At 41.2% G+C, this 23,472-nt stretch overlaps 1 protein-coding gene across 2 annotated transcripts in view; it reads right to left on the minus strand.

Moving 5' to 3' along the window:
- LOC137610738 (latent-transforming growth factor beta-binding protein 2-like) overlaps positions 1-23,472 on the minus strand; it is an 81,021-nt gene that overhangs the window by 49,533 nt on the left and 8,016 nt on the right. For both annotated transcript variants that reach the window (XM_068338517.1, XM_068338518.1), the window contains exons 3-4: positions 17,168-17,432; positions 1,320-1,585 (exon numbers count right to left, since the gene is read on the minus strand). In XM_068338517.1, coding sequence (XP_068194618.1) covers positions 1,320-1,585; positions 17,168-17,432 — 531 coding nt within the window. The remainder of the gene's footprint in view (positions 1-1,319; positions 1,586-17,167; positions 17,433-23,472) is intronic.

A 23,472-nucleotide genomic window follows, 5' to 3' on the forward strand; every position in this document is an offset into this window, starting at 1 on the left:
CAGCCTCACTGTGACACACTCCCTGTTTAGGAAAAGGAAGGCTTATAACTGCGCGAGGGTGTGTGCTGACAGCTGGCCAGCGGTACGCCGCAGCTGAATGGGTGATGTGCCACAGGCCAGCAAATGAGGGAGGTTACTATTAGGTACCCGGCTGAACGCCAAAGGCTTTATCTCTGGGAGAAGGTGTTTTAGATGAGTGTATGTGCGAAGGAGACAAAGAGAGCATGAGCGTAAGTAAATGTTGTGTAATGGCGGGAAGCTGTTCAACAGCCGTTGCTGTGGTACTTTGCTAAAAACAAGGGACGCTTGAACAGCGGACAGCTGTGTGCGCTGCGCTGTGTATGTGTAGTGGGATCAGAGGAGGATGAGGTAGTGAAGAGAGGATAAAGATTAGGAAAGACAAGATCGCATTTCTTTTTTGTGAGGGTGGAGGCGCCAGGGTTCAGTGCCACTTGTGCAGGAGAGGTGACAGCGAGGATTCCCAAAGATAACACATAATGTAACTGTGAAAATATAAGATCTCACACACACACACACACACACACACACACACACACACACACACACACACACACACACACACACACACACACACACACACACACACGGTTCATTTTCTCTTGCAGATCAGGAATGAGTAGAGCCCGATCACACACATGTTAACACACTGCATGCTGCCTTGCTGTCAGATGTCTGCCTGTCCCACCACAGTGGGGGTGGCTGGTTGGATGATGAGAGAAGAGAAGTGCAGTCTGGGTAGCTGCCAACTTTTTTTTTTTTGCAGCTAATGTCCCATTTTAAAGATGACACTACAGAATGTGTATGTGTGCATCCTAGCCTGTGTAAACCGAGCCAGAGTGGGTCAAGTTTGTTTTGACGTAGCTAGGGAGAGTGGAAGTATTAAGTACACACGTAAAGAGAGTGCAGATTACAGTTTTATGATATTCCTATTTACCCATTTGGACATAAATGTTGGTGCACGGTGAGTTGCATGCTGTTGCCTCAGTACACGGAAGCTGTGAGTTCAAATCCATCTGAGGACCTGTTTGGAGTTTGCAAGTTCTCCTCATGCTTGTGTGGATTCCCATCCAGCTTTGTTCCATCAAAAAAATATGTCGTATAACTACCGTAATTTAAGTGAGCGTGATTGGTTATTTTTCTTTCTGTGTGGCCCTGACGAACTGGCAACTCATCCAGGGTGTACACCACCTCCCGCCCTAAGTCAGCTGGGATAGGCTAAGTCTCCTTCTTGAACCTACATGGAACAAATATTTACAGACGATAAATAAATGATAGACATGCTGACGTTTCATCCTTACCTGCTGGTAATAATGCATTGTTGAAGTGGCCATGGAACTGGCTGTCACTGCCAGGTCGGTGCGGATTTAATGGGTGCACGTTGCTGTGTCCATTTCTTTGTCGGTGCCAGTTTCTGTGGTCATTGCTGTGACTGCTGGTGTAGCCGTTGCCATTGGGTAGAGCGTTGGAGGTAATGGGTCCAGAGGATGATGGATAACGTTTCACAGTACGGGAGGTCCCGGTCTGCTGAGGGGAGGAGTCAGGGGGTCCCCATCTCACTTGGGTCCTGTCAATCACATCATCACAAGATCATAAACATATGACCTCAGATAAACGCAAACGTCCAACACATATATACACTTGAAGAGATACACCCATCAGCAACACGTGTGTATCAGCGTGAAATCAATTAAAGCATGGTGAGTGTGTGCAACAGAAAATAGTATTCCTAAGAGGAAAACAAGCTGCCTTAGCTCATAGCTCTGCTTAACTGATTTTATAGATGAGGCACAATGATTTGGGAATAATTTTATTTTAATTAAATGAATAATACCGTATCAATCTCTGCACATAGAGTTTTGAATCTAACATCTGTTGTAAGGCAGAGAACCGTGACCCAAACTAATTAATGAAAGATCCGATTTGAAACTAAAGCTATTCTGAAAGTGAAGATTTTTCATCAATGATTAACAAAAGAGCATCAGACAAGCAAAGGGAATTAGACTCACTGGTTGTTTCTGTCTGACTTAGACAAAAGCGTATTAGTAAACACATGAGGTATTTCCACCACCTGTTTGAGTCTGCCTGAACTCCCTTTTTCCGTTACATGCTGAGTGTTACATCAAGTCGTAGGAAGTATTAAAACTGGGGTCAAAGAACAAATCTCAACCAGGGCCATGAGGGGCATGTCCTGTTTTTTCTTTTTTTTCCCTCTGTGAACATTTGATTTGGGTCAATTACTCAGCTTGTATGACCTGGAAGCTGAGCTCATGTGAGCGACCTGGGGGAGACGCGTGCCTCTCAGACAGAACAGGACTTGGCTCTGAGTGTTTAAAACAGCTTTGGGAGTGCTGGGATTCATCCTTTTGAAAAACATCTGGATCCTACTGATCTGTCCTGACAGAACATCAGCAAAGCAAGATGAAGATGGACCATGTCGGTTAGATCAGAGGAACGGCTTGACAAAACACACCTGTGGTTCTGGAAGGTAATAAAGGCTGTAATCAAATCCCAAATGAGGATAAGAATCACGTGTTAACATCTATTTACATGTGGTCGTTTGCCACACACCACATACTTACACTCAGAATCAGCTCTTTCAACAAATAAACACATGTGTGCGACACATAAATACATGCGTGTAAAGCGTACACAGGGCATGTGTGTGGTACAGCGTGTGTGTTTTTCCCAGATGTGTGAGATGTTGCACAAGCTTCTGCACGTCACTTCGTTCCAACCACATTCCTGCTGCACAGAGGCACATGGCACTGCATAAGAGGAGGAAAAGGGGGGCAAACATTTGACGAAAGTCTCTCGAGTCATCTTCTCTAAAGACGCCAACTATAGCTGACAACTGCTGAACCAGATCCTGAATGTCCAGGGTGGGTCTGGGGACAGGATATGAAAGAAATATGGAGTTCAAATGTCATGGTAAGAATCTAGAGGTGGGGGCTAACCCTACTACATTATTCACTCATAATCATGATTCCATTTTTCCATCGCTAACAGTGACACCTGGCCTGGAAGCATCTGGCCTCATTACCTAATGTTTGTCTCTCTTTCTGCCTCTCTCCCTTTCAGTGGCAAAGTGACTTCCTGCCAGCATGAGCGCATCATTGCCTTCTCTACAGATCAGAGAGCAGCGAGGAAACAAGCGACTCCCCCTCAACATTTAATGTCATTGTTAACTGCATCAAGGCTCCAAAGATCCAAGAGGAGCTACTCATACAATGATCTTGGTGACTCAAAAGCGATAGCAAACCTCTTTCAAGGGTTCATGAAATATGGTTTGCATAGAGAGATTGAAAATATGCTTATGGTGTCAAATGGTGGACATGCAGTTCTAATCAAATTACTTATGGTACCAATAAAAGAAGTATTGAATGCACATATGGTATACAGACTGAATTGAAGCAAATAAAACATTATTTGCAAAATTTTTCTTTAATAACATGTGTTATTCCTTTTCTGTTCATTTTGAAAGTCAGAACTTGAGCCATTTTTAATATTAACGGACTTCCAACTTCTAAATTCCCCTTGGCCCTATTGAAATTTTTAGCGTCTACAATTCTACTGTTTTCGTTCCTTTTTACAGTTCTCAGTTCTCACGGTATACACACACACGCACACGCACACGCACACACACACACACACACACACACACACACACACACACACACTATATTTATATCTAAAGTGTGCATGTATGTGTGTGTGTGTGTGTGTATGTTTGTGTGTGTTTGTGTGTGCATGTGTGTATACCCTGACAACTGAGAACAGCAAAATCACACAAAAATTATCAATGGAAATCAAATTTATTAACCCACAGAGGTCTGAAATTGGAGTCACACACAAAAAAAATGTGGAAAAACACACTACAGGCTGATCCAACGTTGATGTAATGTCCTTAAAACAAGTCCAACAGAGGCTCAGTAGTGTGTGTGTCCTCCATATGCCTGTATGACCTCCCCTACAACGCCTGGGCATGCTCCTGATGAGGTGGTAGATGGTCTCCTGAGGGATCTCCTCCCAGACCTGGACTAAAACATCTGCCAACTCCTGGACAGTCTGCGGTGCAACGTGGCGTTGGTGGATGGAGCAAGACATGATGTCCCAGATGTGCTCAATTGGATTCACGCCTGGGGAACGGGTGGGCCAGTCAACACCATCAATGCCTTTGTCTTGAAGGAACTGCTGACACACTCAAGCACATGAGGTTTGGTATTGTCTTGCATGAAGAAAAATCGATGTGAGAGCACAGGGCGTCAGTGGCAAATTTGCCAATCCTGTTCTTCATTACTCGTCCACGTCTCATGATGTACTGGGCTGTCTCCTGGTAGCGCCTCCATGCTCTGGACACTACGCTGACTGACACAGCAAAACGTCTTGCCACAGCTCACATCCTGGAGGAGCTGCACTATTTGAACCTTTTGTGTGGGTTGTAGACTCCCTCTCATGCTGCCACTAGAGGGAAAGCATCGCCAGCAATCAAAAGTGACCAAAACATCAGTCACTGAGCATAGAAACTGAGAAGGGGTCTGTGGTCAGCGCCTGCAGAATCACACTTTTATTGGGGGTGTCTTTCTAACTGCCTAAAATTTCCGCCTGTTTTCCATTCTACTTTGCACAACAGCTTGTGATTTTGTCAATCCTAAGTGGCCAGTTTTATTTCAAAAAATTTGGATTGACTTGAGTTACACTGTGTTGTTTAAGTGTTACCTTTATTTTTTATATACAGTAAATATATAAAGATAGATGGATGGATGGTTGGATGGCTGGATGGATGGATGGATGGATGGATAGATAGATAGATAGACAGACAGACAGACAGACAGACAGACAGACAGACAGACAGATAGATAGCTTGATTGATTGATTGATTGATTGATTGATTGATTGAGTGAGTGAGTGAGTGAGTGAGTGAGTGAGTGAGTGAGTGAGTGAGTGAGTGAGTGAGTGATTGATTGATTGATTGATTGATTGAGTGATAGATAGAAGGTGTTTTGTATTAGGTATTCTCATGCTCGTATCATTACCAACATGTGTGTGCTTGCTTGTCTCTGGTATGTCTTCTGGGCCAAATGCTCACCTGTAACTCTTTGAATTTAAAGTCACGCTCTGTGAAAGCAACTGGTCTCACCTACTATGGCAGTAAGTTTTCATACTACACATACTTTATTACCATACACTGCTTTAGTACAAAGGACCAGATGTGCAGTGCTTTTGTTTAAAACTTGATTAGATATTAAAGGACCTTTGGGTTCAGGGGACCAACAAAATCAAACTCAGCAAATTTTTTTACATCATGAAAGAGCTGAAAAGAAAAAAGAGAACAATGATGGGGAAAGCATAGAGGAGAAAAAAGTAATGCTTAGTGTACAGTATTATACAAGCGAATACAAGAGTATATTTTTGATTTTAGTCTATGCCAGTGAAACATTCACAAAATAACAGGCTGCAAGAACACAACCCAGACAAGCTGCTTTCTGTAGGACAAGTAATACTGTACGAACTGGAGCATCGCTCTGCTCAGCTGTATGCAAGCCTAAGATACCACACAGTCAAACATGCATATTTGCCTCAAAACATTACAGTGACCCGATGCGATTGAGTACTGGTTATAGTTAAAATGTGTATTGTATCTTACAATCATAATTACAGATGATAATTATAATAATGCTTATATTATTAGGATATTCATTGATATACTTTGAAACTCAATAAATTCAACTTCAGAGTGTTTTTGGAGGACATAAGAAAAGTTTATTTTTTTAAATTTTTTAAAAAAAATTCAATGTCATGTAGAAAATCAAATGACCAAAAATAGTTATGTGCCCAATAAAGGGTTAACTCTGTGAAGTATAAACTGTGGAAAACAACTCCGTCTGTGTAAGGTTAAAAGTAAAATACGATAAATTATCTAATCACAACTATATAAAGACAATAATTTGTGGTTCTACAAAAATTAAAGTTCTCTAATTTTATCAAGCAACCACCTCTGTGCCACTGATTTGGGTAATCGTACCAGATTCTCAGAAGACAGGTACTTGTTAGAATAGACAAACCACATCAGTCCAACCAAAGACCACAAATATTTACCTTTAGATGTGTCAACAGATATGTTTTTTTTAGCTTGTTTTTCCATTTCTCCCGTAGTTATTCTAAGCTCAGCTAATTGCTACCTACCATAAAGTAATAACATTGATATCAATCTTAAGATCTCTCTCTCAAATGATCACTTTTATTTCTGAAGCAAAAATTCCTTTAATCAAATTGTTCAGTCATGGCCAGAGAAAAAGCATAATGGAAACGCATAACGTTAAACACATGACAGTGAACTCACACAGTTTGACAAGGTTTAGCACATTGATTCATGTTCCAAGAATGTGCATGATAATTACATTCAAAGGGTAACATTAAATTCTTATAGACTTCCAAACAAATGACAGTTTATCTGTGGAAAAAAGGAGGTCTCCTTAGACATAAAGTCACTGGCACTGTCCAGTTTCACCCATCATTATCATCATTTCATATGTATGGAAAACAACTCAAACTAAATCTCATCAAATGTGCGGAAATTACGAGTCACACTCAAGGCCAAGAATCCACACTAGGGATCAAACAATTGTAAGGCTTCCAATGACACTTAGTTATGTATCTTTGAAGTCATTTTTTCGTTACAAAACGTGAGCATTAGCTTTCATGAAGGAAAGACAGCCTGCATGAATAGCAGTTCCAGCACTACTCTTGATCCAGCTGAGTAGTAAAGCATGCAGGTCTACAAGGCAAACATCACAAAGTCAAGCAGTGTGAAAACACAACCTAGGACCAAAGACTACACAACAGGTTCCAAACTTCACTATACAAAATTGTTTTGTGCATTAAACTCCACAAGAGTGAGCTGCAGGTGATGAGAGGTCGATGTGGATAAATTCATTTAGGTGCCAGGGACCCACCGTAGTGAGGACTCAGAAAATATTACTTCCCATCATCCCAGTGGTTACTGTCTTCTATCTTTAAGCTGACCACTTATAAACAGGAGCCTCTTAGACTAACAGGGGAATTCTGGATTTATCTGATGATCCTGTTCACCCCAAACATTCACTCACACACTTATATGCAGTGACCCAGCTACTCAAGAATAGGCCAACTGTTTACATCTCAAACCATCTCTGTAGCTCACTCCGTATGACGAGACCAGAACAATGTTTATGTGAAACGCTGCACAGTAACGTATGGCTCACAGCTGATTTGTTCTCCAACAGTCCAGCCTCTGAGGGGCTTTATCTTCTCTTCCTATAAATATCCATAATAGATATTTGGACTCAAGATGGAGAAATAAGATGTAAAAGGTTGTGATTTCAAATGGATTTTAACAATCATTTTCTCTCCCTCTCTTAGTTCAGGAAACGCACAGTACTATTGAAAATCCTCTGTAAATCTCTTTTGGATTTTGTGTCAACGTGATTATCTTGAAATTTGGCTTTTATGAATAAACATGATTTTTAAAAATAAATAAAAAATCTCTCTCTTTCTCTCTTTCGGCTCAGCACCAGTCTACCTTGGCAAACTCATTTTTCTTCTTGATTTGTTTGAGAATACCACAGTCCATACCAACATCTAATGGGTTGGATCGTTGGCTTATGGCAGCTAATGCCGAAATTTCACTGATACGTAGAGCTTCTTTATTGGATGGAATCATTTGGCTTTGAACAGACTGTCTAAACAACACAGCCTGAAAGCAGGCAGAAAGATCTGGCATGAGAATCCCAATCTGGGTCACACTGCACAACTTCATAACTCCCATCCTTGTCACATTGTACAGTCACAGCTGTCTGGACTGGGCCTGACCTCTGTAGTGACTAATGACAAGCCTCTGGAACCACCATTAGGTTTACAACCAATCAACCCACGAGTTGTTCAGTACTGCTGAGGAAAATAGTCATTATTCTTTTTATTCAAACAAAACATTTAATGGTTCCATTTACCTCTTTCCAACATAAAATGTCAGCCAAAAACCCCTTATTACATAAGAACTGCACATAATTAGGCCAATTTGAAGGCTACTTGGTAAATGAGAAAGTAAATTATGATCATCAAAATATGCGCAAGTCAAAGTTTACTCACATTCATCTCACTCAGGGAAGGTGTTTAAAGCTATCATTAAATTCAAAGCGTGAAACATGCGGATCATCAGCATAAGTGGAAAGAGCAGCTGAAATCGAATAGTATCATGCAAACAGAAGCTGAAACAATTAAAACTTTGTCCTGTTAAACCACGCCAAACACAAAGGAAGAAAAGATTTATGAGACTATTTGGGGCACGTACCTTTGCAGTGAAAGAGGTAGAACTGTGAGCAATGGGTGATGGGTACAAACAGTTTGTGGACGCAACAAAACACACTGGCCCTGTTCCAAAGCTCCCTACCAAAGGCTTTAACAAATGATAATAGATATTGCTTCCAGCCATTCTTCTCCAGTTTTGCAGAAGAGCCTCGGTTGAACTGAGACCTCAAAACATACAGAGTTGATTTCTCTTTCTGCTCTTTAATATAATTCGAGAGCGTTAAGAAAGAGATGTTTTTCAGCAAAAAGCTCAACAACAGATGGTGTTGCACATTTCACAGACTAAAGCTTGCAGACAAGGAAAGACAGTGCAGACTGTTGAAACTGGTCCCAGGAGGTGTTATTCAAGAACATTAGCAAAGACACACTTGACTCTTGTTCATGTTTTGCTATTCAAAGTCCAACAATGTTATGAATGTCTACAACGTCCAACACATTAACTGTGATGCAGCTATGAAATGAGAAAATGTTCAAGATTAGCAGTTAAGATACCCGTCATAGTTTGACTGGAATTCCTGTTCCAAGTATGACTTGTTTGCTTCAGAATTTGTTTGAGCAGAATGTCTGCTTTTATTTCTGATATTTGATAAGACATGAATCACTGATTGGAATATTTTAAGTCTATTATGTTTGCACTCATAGAGGATGGTGTTGTTTTCACATGTTTGATCTTGTGTTGAGGTTCCAAATGTGAAAAGGGGAAAAGTTTATTTCAGAATTTCATCCATCCTAACAATCTTGGTCCATTTTAGAAGGTGAAAAACATCGCTGTGGGCTGAGAGAGAAATAATTCTTTCTCATTTACCCAGTGCACCAAAACATTGGTAACACCAGTGGTCAAACCCCACTGTGGTCACACTGTGGCTTTATGCAGAACGACCTCTTCTATTCATCATTTGCCGCTGAGGTCCATGTGTGTTTCTTTCAATAAAATCCTGAGGTTTGAACCTTAGCACGCACCAATAAATATCATATCCAACCCCAAGGGCATTTTCATTATGCTGCTGCTGTGTGTGTGCTCCTCAAAGCAACACTTGTGCAATAGCATGGTGGCAAAGTCAAATATAACTCAACACCAGCCTCTGTCATATTAAAGGCTTAGCCTAAATTGCAGCTTTTTGTGAATGTTTAATCCCTGGTAGTAAATGCTCAAACCTCCACAGGCTATTCTCATAACTTGGTTGTTTGTTTGTTTTTCAAACTATTTGGGTTGTATCATTCAAAAAAGTCATACGGTTTTCTGCTGAAGGATTGATGGGAAGATTAATAACACTCTCCCATTATGACAGCAAATATAAACTGCAGACTGCAGCAGTCAGGCTTGATTTAAAGCCTGGTGTGTATAAGTAGAAATTAATGTGTGATAAAGGATAATACAAGCAAACAGAAAACAAAAGAAACATTCATTCTAAGACACATGAATAATGAATGAACAACGTCATCGTCTGGTGTTCAGCAAACAGTCACAATAACCAAATAAAACAAAACGACTGACTGCATACTAATGCGATTTAACATTGCCAGTAGTCCAATGTGTCCCATGCTATAAACTGGGAATAACAGGAAAACACCTCGTCACAGAAACATGTGCAGCACTTTAACGATGAGCTCCTTTCTCTCGCAATAAGGACGTTCTTCTCGGGCCACGTAAGGCCAAACATCGGTGAGCAATTAAAGCCCAGTCTCTCTTTGATAACATCTTTACTCGTGATGACTTGGATAATTGTGAGACCCGGCAGAATATTTCCCCTTGTGAAAATCTGGGTGTGTCTGAGGGCTTATCGCACCAGCCACAGAGGCTGGATTAAATCATGCTCTCTGTCTGGACGGCCTTCCAGGAATCTTGCTAGTAGCAGCCAGAGCCTGGGCGAAATGAATTACAGTGAGGTTGGATTGATTCAAAAAGCTTTTTTTTTTCTTCTCTCCACAGGGAATGAGACTTATATTATATCGTAGCAACAACTGAGCCAAGGTCAGAACTGAAAGCAGCATTGGTTGTTGAGAAATTTAATTAGCAAAGAGTATTATTTGGTGAAGAGATGAAGTTCCACTTAATTTTTTTTGGGTACAGCCGGTATGAAAATACATTTTGTGCAAACTTGACCTTGCTGAGGTTTTCACATTTAAGACATACGACCACTGCATTCTACTCAGAAGCTGTGAAATAAACACTTCCCTTTAAATCTCTGGGGGGTAAGAAGCAGTGCCAGGGAGGTTTGCAAGCTCCAAGAAATCCAGAAAGAAGCATGGCTGCTGTGGTTCAGGAGCACATTCAAAATGCCTGCAGTCCTGGTGAACTAAAAGATTCAATTCCCTTTAGTTTACTGCTGTTGCTCTAATCATTCGCTTAGTAATAATCCACAACACAAGTCAGCAGGAAGAGCCGTTACAAAGTGCTGACTTAGACTATGCCTATGCCAGCCAGTGCCATATGTCAGTCTGAGAGTTTCCAGTGAGTGAGGTGACTGAGGGAATTTTTGAACAGGCTTTCAACATGGGGTTAAAAGCAATAAAAACTTTACCAGAGGTTCACATAGAACACAGAGGAAAAATGCAGACCGAGTGACGGCCAACACCAACCTGAACTGTAACGTCTGCAAACAGGACGTTTATGTGTGGGACATGAGTGTGTTGGCTGTGTTTGTTTAGTGGTCTGGTGACCATAGGAACCTATCTCCTGACATCTGACTAGATTACTGAGTTCCACCCGCAGCTATAATGATAATGCTTTCAGCACCATGTTGCATATCTGGGAGATGAGCCTGATTGATGCTCTCTCCATCTGCCTCAGCTCCGGAGCTACAGTAGAGGTTCATGTACAGTCTGGAGTAGGCGCCCCTCTTCTTGTAACTGCTGTACAGCATTTGTCGCTCCAACAGCTGCATCTGCACAGTCCTACTTGATGAGGAGGATTTGGCCGTGGATGCTGAGCCTGCTGGCACTGCAGCTTGGGGAGTGTGTTTCAGATGGGGCTTTGGAGAGTTGGGATCGAAAGAGAAAAACATATCTGTCCCACGCTGAGTGCTGAGTTTTCTATGGCTCTTTGTTCCCCCTGGCCTTGTAGGAAGCAAAACACTCATGGGACCCGTTTGGCTTTGTGTTCGTAAAAAAATTTAAAAAAAACAACACACCAGCTCTTCCATCCCTGGCTCAGTTAATATCGCTGTGTGCTGAGTTTATTCAAATTGAAAAATTTACAGCAAATATAGACATGCATATTAAAAAATTTTACGACATTTGCGGAATTAATCTCGGTTCAATCCCTGCTGTCTTGCAAAATATTAACATTTCCTCACCTTTCGCAGCACGTAGGCCAGGAGTGCATAACTTGATCACACAAGGGGCCAAAATTCAAGAAATTATAACTGCCTTTTTCTCAATAAAATAGATTGGTGATTCAGCTGGGCCATGACTTTGACACATGATGTAGTGATGTAGACAGTTCACCTGAGGACATGGTGGCCGTCTCAGCTGAGACAGTAGCAGAGGTACATAATTGTTTTTCTCCACCCCCAGACAACACAATACTGAGTCAAAGGCTGTCCAGTAATGCTCCGGGAAGCCCCTTCATATCACAAATGAAATGCTCACCCGGGACTGGGGTTAGGGCAAAGGTGAAGTTTGTAGAACTGTCAGCAAGACAAATATGCCTGTGGTCCACAGACACGAAGCCAGTTAACCTTAACTCATTCAAATTAATTCCCAGTGCACTCATGCAGGATATACAAATCACAGCCCTAGACGCTCTGACATATGTCTGTTTTATAACTGGGCAGCAGCGCATGCAACCTGCGGGAATTACTCCGCACTTCACCCGTCTGCTTCAGACGTCAACTTCACTCCCCATCTGCAGGCCTCCTCTGTTTTGGCAGCAGTCGAAAAGGGAGACAAGAGGACGATTCTGGACATGTCTCATCCATGAGGAGCAAAGCAGAATGCCAGCTGGTACAATAAGAAAACTTTCCCATGGCTGAATGTTGAGGCATATACTTTATTTATAAGAACACACATCATCGGAGTCAAAAGCATCAGAAGTATTACGGGAAAGAAGTTTGCTGTGGGATTTGGGTCACTTTAATTTATTAGCCTCTCCGCTGTGAATATCATTGAGCGAATTTCAACACCCGCCTTTCGACATTTGTAATCGTATTTTATTCGAAGTGCACAATTGCAATCCATTCGACACTTCAGAGTCTTCAGTAATCCTTACAACTAGGAGCACTGGTAATGGTAATAAAACAATGTGTCTATACAGGTGCTGAGGTCACCCAGATGATTTTGACAGTGGCTCCCATCAGCGCTGGTGGTGTGGTTTGTCTGGAGCGGGACTGAAAGCAACCAGTGATCCATGATTAACATGGAGAACTCCCACTACAACCACAATTTCCTCTGAGAAATGACCGTGTGGCTATGTGCAAAGCCCTGAGTCAACAAGACACACAACCGCCACCCGGAGCAAGCGATGGGGCTAATATAAACAGAACAGTTAACACAGAGAAAGATGTATGCATCACCCTCTTAGAGGTCGTTCTGCTCCACGTTGCAGGCTGTTTTTGTTTTTCTTCAGCATCTCAATATGTTACTGGGTGTGACCACATCTGCAATCACCCCTTAAGCAAATTGTGCTTGCAAAAATCAACATAAGGCCGAGGACCATTAAACGCGATTCAGTGACATTGACAGAAATTGTGTTTATGGTGGATTGGTAATGGTTGATACCTAATCCACTTACTGAGGTCAGTATGTGTGCCAGTAACAATCCATTATGTTATGTGCGCAACCCTAAGTTACAAAGTAATCTAAGTACTTGCACATGTTTGATTTGTCAATGTTGTGCTTTGCCAGAAAACATGTGGTGTGTTTTGAGGCTGTCTGATTTGAGGAGGCAGTGCCCTTCCTAAAACCATTATGACTGAGTTTTCTGATGCAGCACTAAAAATCATTTTCCTTTCCAGTTTTGTCGTCTCCAAATTGGTTTCTGTGACTAACGCAGTTTCAACAAAATGTAAATTTAGATAAAGCCTCCTCTGTATTTAACAGAACTTCAATATCAGTGTTAACTGCAAACTCCACCTCAAATGAATTGTCATCATCGTGATGACGAAGAGTTCAGCGTTTCATCTAATAATCAAATCTACTTTGAGTAACCTGACTTGTGTGCATTATGACAGTATAGTTCTGATGACCAGGTAGCTGCTGCCAGCTGCTGATTGTGTAACAGAGACCAGATAGAGGTGATCTTTGGCGAGATGACCCACATGCTGCGCACATCCTGCTCTGCCCTGCTCTGTTTCCGGCAGAGGATTGTTGTCAGAGAATGGAGGGTGTAAGGAGGTGATATGAAAGACCCATAGGAAGGACTGAATATGTCCTCTGTGCCTTATCACAGTTTGGCTCAGCTGGGAGCCTTCATTGCTGGCCCCGGCCTTCACACTGGGAGTGAACAGAATATTTGTGACCTACAGGATATAGTCCTGACAGGGACAAGCCTTTCTCCACTGCTGAGCACAGAGCTCACAGGAAACACTAGTTTGCAGTGAAACATTTTTCCGCCATATAGCAAAAGCAGTGGAAGAAATTGTTTGCCAGCAGCATATAAGGATGTATTTATTTTAAATGTTAAAGCTATAGGACAGGCATCTGCAACATTTGAGACACAGCTGAAATTGTTATAGGAGAGGTGAAAGCCTAGAGGCAGGTAGGAACGGTTGGGTATGGGATTACATTCCCATATTTTACAGTAAGAATTTGGCCCATCTCAACAAGGTTTTATATGCAGGATTTTTGACTGTTTCTTCCTTAAAATGACATCTTAGTCAGCAGCTTCTAACCCTTATCCTCTGATTAATGCAGAGGGCTGCCCACCATGAATCTTCTCGAGGTATCTGCCTGTTAAAGGGCAGGTTTTCCTCGCCATCACCAAGTGCATGGTCTTCTGCAGAATACTATAAGCTTGCTGTAGTGCCCTCATACAACTTATGCTGCATTTTGGCACAGTTAGAATTAATTTAACTAGACCTGGTGATATTATTATATTTCCTTTCAGGACACAAACTTCCAAGGGTGCAAGGATAAGCACAAATACATATGCTAAATAGAGAAAACCGGGTTTGTGCAAGGCAAGAAAAAAAATAAGACAACCATGTTGGTAAGGCACTACCAATGACACATGCAGTGCTTTGTGCCAACATTTGCAAAAGATGGAACTCTAAATGTTTAAAGCTTCCTTTTCTTTAACCATGAGAAGACATGTGAAAACCTTGTCTCGTCTCGTCATCAGCTGCTTATCCTCGTGGCGGTGGTAGCAGTTTCAGCATGTTAAAATCCACTCTGGTTATTGAGTGAACTGTTGAGAAAAACACTTAGGTTCCTACAGAGATTCCTGGTTGCTCAGTGGCTAATGAAAAAACCCACACAAGTCTGAGGTGCCAGCCTGCTGAAAATTGAGGAAAGCATCAACTTAACTGGGCTATTAACAGACCTCTTAAAACCCAGTGCAGACACCACACTTTCCCTGTGTTCTGCCTGCTGACAAGCTCCCAGTGGGGCTCCATAGCTGTGAACAAGAGTTGAATGGACAGGCGAGAAATAAGGGAAGCACAAGTTCATTAGAGAATTTCCTGCAACTGAAACATAACCATCTGTTTCTCTTGTTCATTTGAACAAATTATAATTGATGTTTCTCTTATCATGGTTGTTTTGTTCTCTCTAATTGTCCGTCTCTAGTCTCTACACTTTTTCCTGTTTTTGGCGCCACTTGACAGGCCGGGTCAGTAACAGGGTGCTGCTGACGTAACAAGCCAAATTCATTCCAAGAAAGCTGTATACAGTCCTGCACACCTTCCCCAGTGAGGAACACTGAAAAGAGACTGTCTGGGTGCTGCATGTTTGGGGTGGGTGGCCTTTGCTCCGTGAGAATACATCAGTTGGGCCAACATCAATCTGAATGCGAGCGTCAGTCCTCCCCTTTAGTTTTCATACACCTTAATTGAGCTCGGCACTGGTTTTCAGGCTATGACTCTCCCTCTCTCTGACCTCACATTTCCTGGCTTTGCCAGTAGTAGAACCTCCTCCTGATATATGAAACCTATACTTGCATCCACCACCTCTCCACAGGGAACATTGTTCCACCCCTGAAGAGCACAGAGAATACAGAATGTTTGCAGAAGTTCTCAGGGGCTGAGCTTTAAAAATGAATTAATTAAAAGGAGACATTATGCACTGTTAGCAAGTCTTGTTCTGTCCTACAGATTTCAGAAACTATTATTTACAACAACTCATAATTTGATTAGTCCGAGCTGCATGGCTGATTATTTTTGCACTCCAGCACATCTGAAATTTAACAGGCAACTTTTTTTTTATTATTGTTACAGTGATAATATCAGCATGTTTGACTTAGGAACACTGTGATTCCCAAAATGATTAAACCTGCAGCCCTGGATCTCTGGATATGTCCCAGACATGTGACTCAGGATGCAAAAATGTCCTGTGAGTAAAGAACAAAGAAAACATATGCATAGCAACTGTGTAGTTTTCAGGCATCTTGTATTGATTGGAAGATTTACTATGAATCAAAGATAATTGTTTTGGGAAGGATGAGGAACTGAAAGCCTTTCATGAGCCATCTGCTAAAACATTTAGGAGAGATTCTCTTGAGCTACCAAAAACATGTGGCTGTCTCAGCCAGAATAATTGCATAACACTAACAAAAGACTCTAACATGTAGCAGGAGGGGTGTCCTGAATGAATGTAGCTAAGGATGTTTAAGTGACTAAAAAAGTGAAGGTTGAACTTGGTGTTCCAAGGCTGCCCAAAACTTTAGCTGATTGCGAATGGATTAGCATCGATGAGTCAAAAATTCAGAAATAGTTAAAGCAATTCTTTATCTGTGAATTTAGAGGCAATCAAAGTATCACAAGAAACATTTCTCTCTTTCCACTTCTTTCATACAGAATGTCTAGTTTAGGTAAGGTGATTAATGAAGTTCCTTCCAACAAGACTGAAATGACAGTCAGCTGTTAAGGCCAGGAAACTATTAGGCCGGTCTGATTAGTAGGCTTTGGAGAATTTGCTGAATGCTTCTCATCTGACATATTATTGGCTGGATGCAATATAATCACAGTACATATAAAAAAAAAGGAAAAAGAAGTGAGTAAATCTAAAGAAAATGTAATCTTCTGGGTAACAAACATGAGTTAATATATCAGTCTGGCGACTTATATTGCAGTTTCAATAAAATAGATCAAACATGACAACAAATACTTAAAGGATAAAAAGAAGGATAAAAGAAGGACACATGGATGAAAGAAGAAAACATCCTTCCATTTGTTTTGTTTGCTTTATTGCAAACATGAGTGTAATGAACTACTGTTCAACTTTTAAAGGATTTCGGAACAAAAATTAACAAGAGCAAACTCACACCAGCACTGACCTTTGCAGGTAATGCTGTTTATGATATAATACTCTACCCTCAATTGCCCTCAATTGTTCAGTGTTGAAACCTTTCTGAAAGCAATATGAAAATGTCAAAATAAAAATTTAAATAAATGATGAAAGCTTTTTGATCCAGAAATGTTCCCACTGTGGGACAAAGTATTTTATCTTATCTTATCTTGTCTTGACAAACTAGCCCTTCAAGTAGCATGCATAGTGTGTAATCACTTTCTAGTAAGGCCAGGCCATAATTTAGAGTTTAAGGACGAAGGCTTTTTTAAATGCTATATAGTCACCCATCCTTATTTGGTAAAGGTGAGGCTCCTTCAGGCTATAATAAGAGGTAGGAAAGTGCAGCTGCATCACTTACACAGTGTGAACAGGCTGTCTGGTGATCCCAGGTCGTGGGGTCTGGGCCTTGACGTCAGTGATCCTTTCTGGGGGTTTTCTCCGTGGTTGGTCTCTTTGGAAAGGGTTGGTCCCTGGTTGAACACGCCTCAGGCTGCCTCCCTCATGGATGTACACCTGTTCCGGAGTCAGCTCCTCACAGCGAGACCCCTGGAAGCCTGAGCGGCACACACAGGTATGTGGTCGGCTGCAGGAGCCACGGTTCTGGCAGGGGGGCTGGCAGTCAGCTGAAAGGAGAACGCAGACGGATATCAAATTTTTAGCAGGTCACGCTTGAGCATGTGCCCCCTTGTATGAAAGAGCAGTAGCAGAAGTGGTTTTCCCTGATCCCTGAACACAGGAACTCAGTTTAAATTGATTCAATCAAGGGGCCATTAGTTTCACTTCTCAACTCTTTCTGTACTTTTCATTCAGCAGAGAGCCTGGAGGGGCTGTCATGTTCAATTTCTCTCCCTTCTTGAGCTGCCCTGTTTAGTGTAAATGTATATGATTATTTACATTATATCCTTATCCAATTTCTCACAGATATAAAGCCTGTGCTTTAGGCTCATGGCTCATTTTAGAAGACCTGGCTTTTCCAGACGGGGTGATTTCCTAAAAATATCTTTGGTCTCTCATATAGCATCCAGTGAATGCTTGTACCGTAGCAGCTTAAAAAAAGTTAATAAAAGTTAGAGGCCATAAAAACTGAGCAAATGGGAAAAACTGGGTGCAGAAACCCAACTTCAAATGGCAGCCCTCCATAGTATTTTAATTAAAAGAAATACAGCTCTATGGATTGGCGACTTTATTAGGAAAACACAATATCTAAAAGGCGCTTGCCATACGTAAAATTGATGAATGTGCTCATAATATTTATCAAGCGTCTGCAAAGACACAGCGCTGAGGTCATTTCATGGTCATGGAAAAATAATCTATGTCACCCTTCCAGCCCACCCCCGCATCCTCTCATCATACTCCAGATACTTGAATCACTGGAAGACCCACGGCACACAATTTAAAGTAAACAGGCTCTCGATCTTGTGACACAAATGTATGTAGTGGACGGCACTCCAGGATTTATGACAGAGTGTTCAAACAGTAAATCAGGCCACTGGTCTGTGGTGGCTAAAGCAAACAGTGGCACTCTGTCAACAGGGCTTTGGAATGCTATTGACACAGATGCTGTGGACAGATCGCAGGCAGGAACGCTGCCACAGCTTTTGGCGATGAGGAGAGCTGGCAGACAAAAAAGGGCCCCACTGGGTGCGAACAGTCCTCTACCTGCTGCACACTTCCTGTTATTTCGATAATGCTTAGACTCTGGGGAAACGTCATATTTCTTTCAGTCTTGAGTAAAAGCACACTCAGCTCAGAGGATGACGTGAACACAAAGTAAAAGAGACAGACAGAAATACGACAGTGCTGTGTAGATACTGTTTCCACAGATATATTCCCACAAAGAATGCCTAATCAAGCTCTGTGTTTTAGCTTTCTTAGATCATGATGCATGCAAATTGAAAGACCGCTAAATTAAACTTTGTATTCCGGTGATATGATGAGAAAAATAACAAATTGAGGATTAAATATCAGACAATCACCATTCTCTTCTGCCTTGTGGTGAAACTAATTTTATTTGAACCGTCTAATTCATTCAAGCATCTCTTTTTAACTACTCTGAGGAAAATGTAGCTATATTTTGATAAAGCAAACACATTTTGAGTTTATAGATTCGCTGAACTTGGTAAATGAGCCAAATTTTACATTGTGGGATAAAATAAGAATTGATAGACCTCTTTTTGTAAAGGAGTTAAATACATCTTCTAAGTAAAATTCAGGATGGCTGGGTTCCACCACCTTGCCCAGATTCTGTTTAACCTCAAGTTTGGGAATGAAGAAGTGGTTGAAATGGGCCACAGAGTCCAGGGAAATTGACTCTTGTGACAAATATACCCTATAAATTCGAACGCGAAACAGAAGTGGGCAGAAAAATAACCCAATGATTGGAGTGTCATGGCTCACTTAAAAGGGGATATCCATTTAGTAGTGTGATGTCTGAACTGCATAACTACCAGCAAACATTTCAGCTGCGCTGATATTGAGTGGACAGGTCACAACATCCTGTTGCATGGCCAGGATGGACACAGTCACAGCCCATTTTTTGGGCATTGACCAGTCATTTCAGTCTTAACCCTTTAAAGCCAAGTGTATCGTATTTGATACTCTATGTCTATTGGGATTTTGAGACTTCTGCGTCATAAGATTTTTTTTCCTCAATAAACTTGTATACAATCAGACACATATATCTGCATTTTGCATATGAACAAATTCCAGACTTAGTAAAAAATATATAAATTAAAGCTCATATATGGCAAATGTTTCAGAAGGTTCAGTTAAGACATTGTTCAAAAATTTAATTTTGCTGGCAATGATTTCATGGTTCAGGCTTCAGACACAGAGTTTTGAGAGGTTCAGTCCAAATGAGATTTATGTGTCTCTTTTTCTCAGGCTTTTAAAAATTAAGCAGCACAAGGAAAATTCAGGAGACACTCACTGCATGAGTGACTGTGATTAAAGCAAATATCTGTCCTTCAACTCTGGGTTCACTTTTTTAATGATATAAACTATAAAGCAACGTTGTTTTGATTGTCAGACTTCTTGGTTAGATTTGAGACAATCACAAAATAAATCTGCAGGAACATTAAAGTCCGGGGTCCCCGGGGTCTTTACTGACGTAAGTACTGGTGGTAATTTCTCGGGTGGATTACAGTTACCTGTTACAAGCTTCAGTTTGCATCATATCCAAGGAACATTGCCATTCTCATCCCCCCTGCAACGGACTCTCATTTCCAACTTGGAGCTTATCTCCAGTCCATTACAATCCATCAGGGATTCACTGTCCCCCGACAATTCTGTCAATCAGCAATTTGAAACCGATATCTGACAAAACATGGAATAAACACTGAGAGAACTCTCCTCACTTTACTCTGGTCAACAATACAACCACAGCTAACAAGGCAGTTTCGAAAATAATAATCGTAATGAAAGCATAATCGCAATAATCTTTTATGGACTGAAGGACTCTACAGACTGAGGCCATTATGTGCCATTATGAGATTTAAGAGCTGGGAGATGCTCTGGGGACTTAAATAGAATATGAACAAAGGACTGATTGAAATCAATTTCAAACCCTGTAGCTGAAAGAGAGGAAGAAGGGAAGTCAGAATGAAAGACAAAACAGCATTTGCAGTCGCCACAGAAGTTAAGACTGGCTAAAGCAGCCTGATCAGCTATTTCTGAATCCATTCTAAAAGATAAGGATGTAATGCACTAGGTAGAATGTGCTTAATGCACTTAAACTCCTCCAGTAGCTGATTATACAGTCTGTTAACCCTCCTGTGTAATCTTTAGGAGTAACCACAGACTAGATTTAAGTGTTTAGGGCAGTCAGCAGAGCTCAAATATTTGATTTTCATTCATTCCCACCGTCCACTGAAGAAGTAGAAATTAGTCTATTGAGCAGTAAACACAATTACCCCTCAATGCTAATCATTTCAAATGAGTGTTAATCTCTTTACAGCATGTGATCTCCACATGGTCGCCACTGCCAGTGCTAACATTTCAGGCTCTGCCTACAACTGCTGTTACCTTAACTCTAAACTCCGGAATCAAAATCCACTACTGTTCTAAGCAGAAGCAGATGGAAAGGAGATGCTGACATTATTTGACTGATCCTTTAATTTCTCCTTGTGGCAAATACAAACGAGGGTAATATTTCACCAGATTCAGGTGCTTCTGTCATGGAAGGTGAGACTTTTTGTTCTCCTAACCTACCTCAGCTCTATGGAAGGATTATGCTAACCTACAGCTGACCCATGACATTGTGTACATTACTTTAAGGCCTGCTATATCATACCTCCACCACAAAACTCAGACTCCCACATTGGGCTTCTAATGAGCCATATGCTGCGGCTCTCTGTGGAGGATATCTGGATCCGGGGGCGTGTGCCTCTTGTGCAACTTGTAAAACTGCCACTGTGAGACGTGGTGTTCACCATAAAGCCACAAACCCCATCCTCCTGAGAGATCACTTCCCAACAACTTCCATATGGTCTTGAAGCAGCAGGACGATATAATGTAATGTAAGTTAGTCTACGGGCTGCATGAATAACACTGCGTCCTCACGGTGTGTGTGTGTGTGTGTGTGTGTGTGTGTGTGTGTGTGTGTGTGTGTGTGTGTGTGTGTGTGTGTGTGTGTGTGTTTGACAAAAGGAGAGGATCACTTTCTGCTCAAGTGTCACTCAAGACCAGTCTTGCTTTTCAGATGGAAGGGATCTGCTGGAGCATGTGCAGTTTTTTTGTATCACGGCATTAAATATAAAGCTGAACGTTTCATTGAAGAACACATTGCATCTTTACACAGCCAGTTGAGTTCTGCACTCTTCGTTATTTCTCTATTATAACAGCTCATGAAAAAAGACATAGAAGTAAACAAAAAGGAAGTCGTTCAGGAAAATGTCTAGGCTCCAGACGCTGAGTAAGACTGTATTTTCATCACACTTTAGTTCATGGTAGCAATTACTAAAACATGTGGTGCAGGAGGCCAATACAGGACCCAATTGCAACCTACAAACAGACACACCAGCTGGAGTGGAGAAAACAGCACTCCTGGTATGGGGAGACACAATAAGACTGAGCTGGTTAACATCTATGCTAATGATGGGTTTGGTATGATGGGGTGCACATTGATTACAGGTCTGTCTAATGGGCTATAACTCTCCACAGGGCTGCCAAAGGAGCGCCATGCCCCTGAACTATGAACTGAGCAACCCCAACCCTCAAATCCATACACAACATGCAAACCTGAGGAAAGATCTGGGGTTCTCTGTGCAGCAGTGATATCAAAGAGGTTGCAAGAAATGCCGGCATTTAAAAAATAAAAACTCCTGTTATTGTAAAATTACATGATGCTGCTGAGGAGGCTTGGTTGTCATCTGTGTTTGGCCTCTTTCTTTCATAAAGTGTATCTCCATTACGTAAAGTGAGAGATAAACTGATCTCTGTAGCTGCTAGTGGGACGTTGTACACAAATGCTACACACTTTCCAAAGGCTATTGTCTCATATAGAGGAAAAACTGAATAGCTAATGAATGTATCACTGCTATCGATGTCATGGGGACTTAATGTATCTTATGAAGTATACATGCCACAACCCCTATATATTTAAACATTTGTTATGCACAATCATTTTTTTCAACAATTAAAAACACATGTGACGACTGCAGATAAGAGTGAATATTGTAATGTTGATGCACAACTGTCTCTGGGCCAACTCCTTGAGGTTCAGCATGAGTTTCGGGGTGAGTGTGGAGGACACATCTCCGCGTAATGCATCCAATGTTCGTGTGGATATTCTGCCATGTGCCAGGGAGGTTAACAAAAAGCAAAGTGAGACGGCTTGTATCTATTAGGTGAAGATGATGAACCTCCGTTTTTGAGCAGTTTTTTAGCTCAGAAAACGTTCACACGTGTATGTCCTTGATATTTCACCAGCTGCTTCACATATGTTGCAGCAGAGCATTAAAGATTTGTTTTTGCTTTTGCTTTTGCTTTAAGGCTTGGAATAATTAGCTATTTGTTTGCAACAGATTTTTGAAAAAACTTTTTTGTAACTGCTGGGAAGTCAAAATATTTTGGTGCAAATGTGTATGTGGGATATTGATCGTAATTGATGGCTTGTTTGATGAGCTGAGTCTCAGTGTCATGCTTTGCAAAAATAAAAGAAACGTCCTCGGAAACCAATTAGAAGCAAGATTATCCATTTAAATACAGCTATTTAGATTTTAGTTTGCAATTGCAGGTTTTCACACAGGTTTATGTCATTTGGTAAACTATTTAGTTGTAAATGACACCAATGGCCACACCATCCTGTTGAAATCTGAATCCTAAAGGCTCAGTGTGATGCACAACACTTAGACAAAACATTCTTGTAAAGTACAGTAAGAGGTCAATGTCAGTAAAACAAAGATCTGCATGTACAGAACATTTCCAGTGTTGACTGCCATGGTGAAAAATAATCTCAACATTTTGACCAATGCAGCTCACGCAATGACAACCTTTTATTTTGGAGGCTCTGGCCAAGTTTCTGACACATTAACAAGACTTTTAAGCATGAATGAAATGTTTTGGGTGAGGTTTTTCCTTTGCTGGCATGCAGAAGAGTAGTCCCAGAAAAACAGTTATGATAATGGAATTCACAGTTTGGGATATGCTGTCTGCTTCAAAAAA

The sequence above is a fragment of the Antennarius striatus genome, chromosome 17 (genome assembly GCF_040054535.1).
Source record: "Antennarius striatus isolate MH-2024 chromosome 17, ASM4005453v1, whole genome shotgun sequence".
NCBI classification, from domain to species: domain Eukaryota; kingdom Metazoa; phylum Chordata; class Actinopteri; order Lophiiformes; family Antennariidae; genus Antennarius; species Antennarius striatus.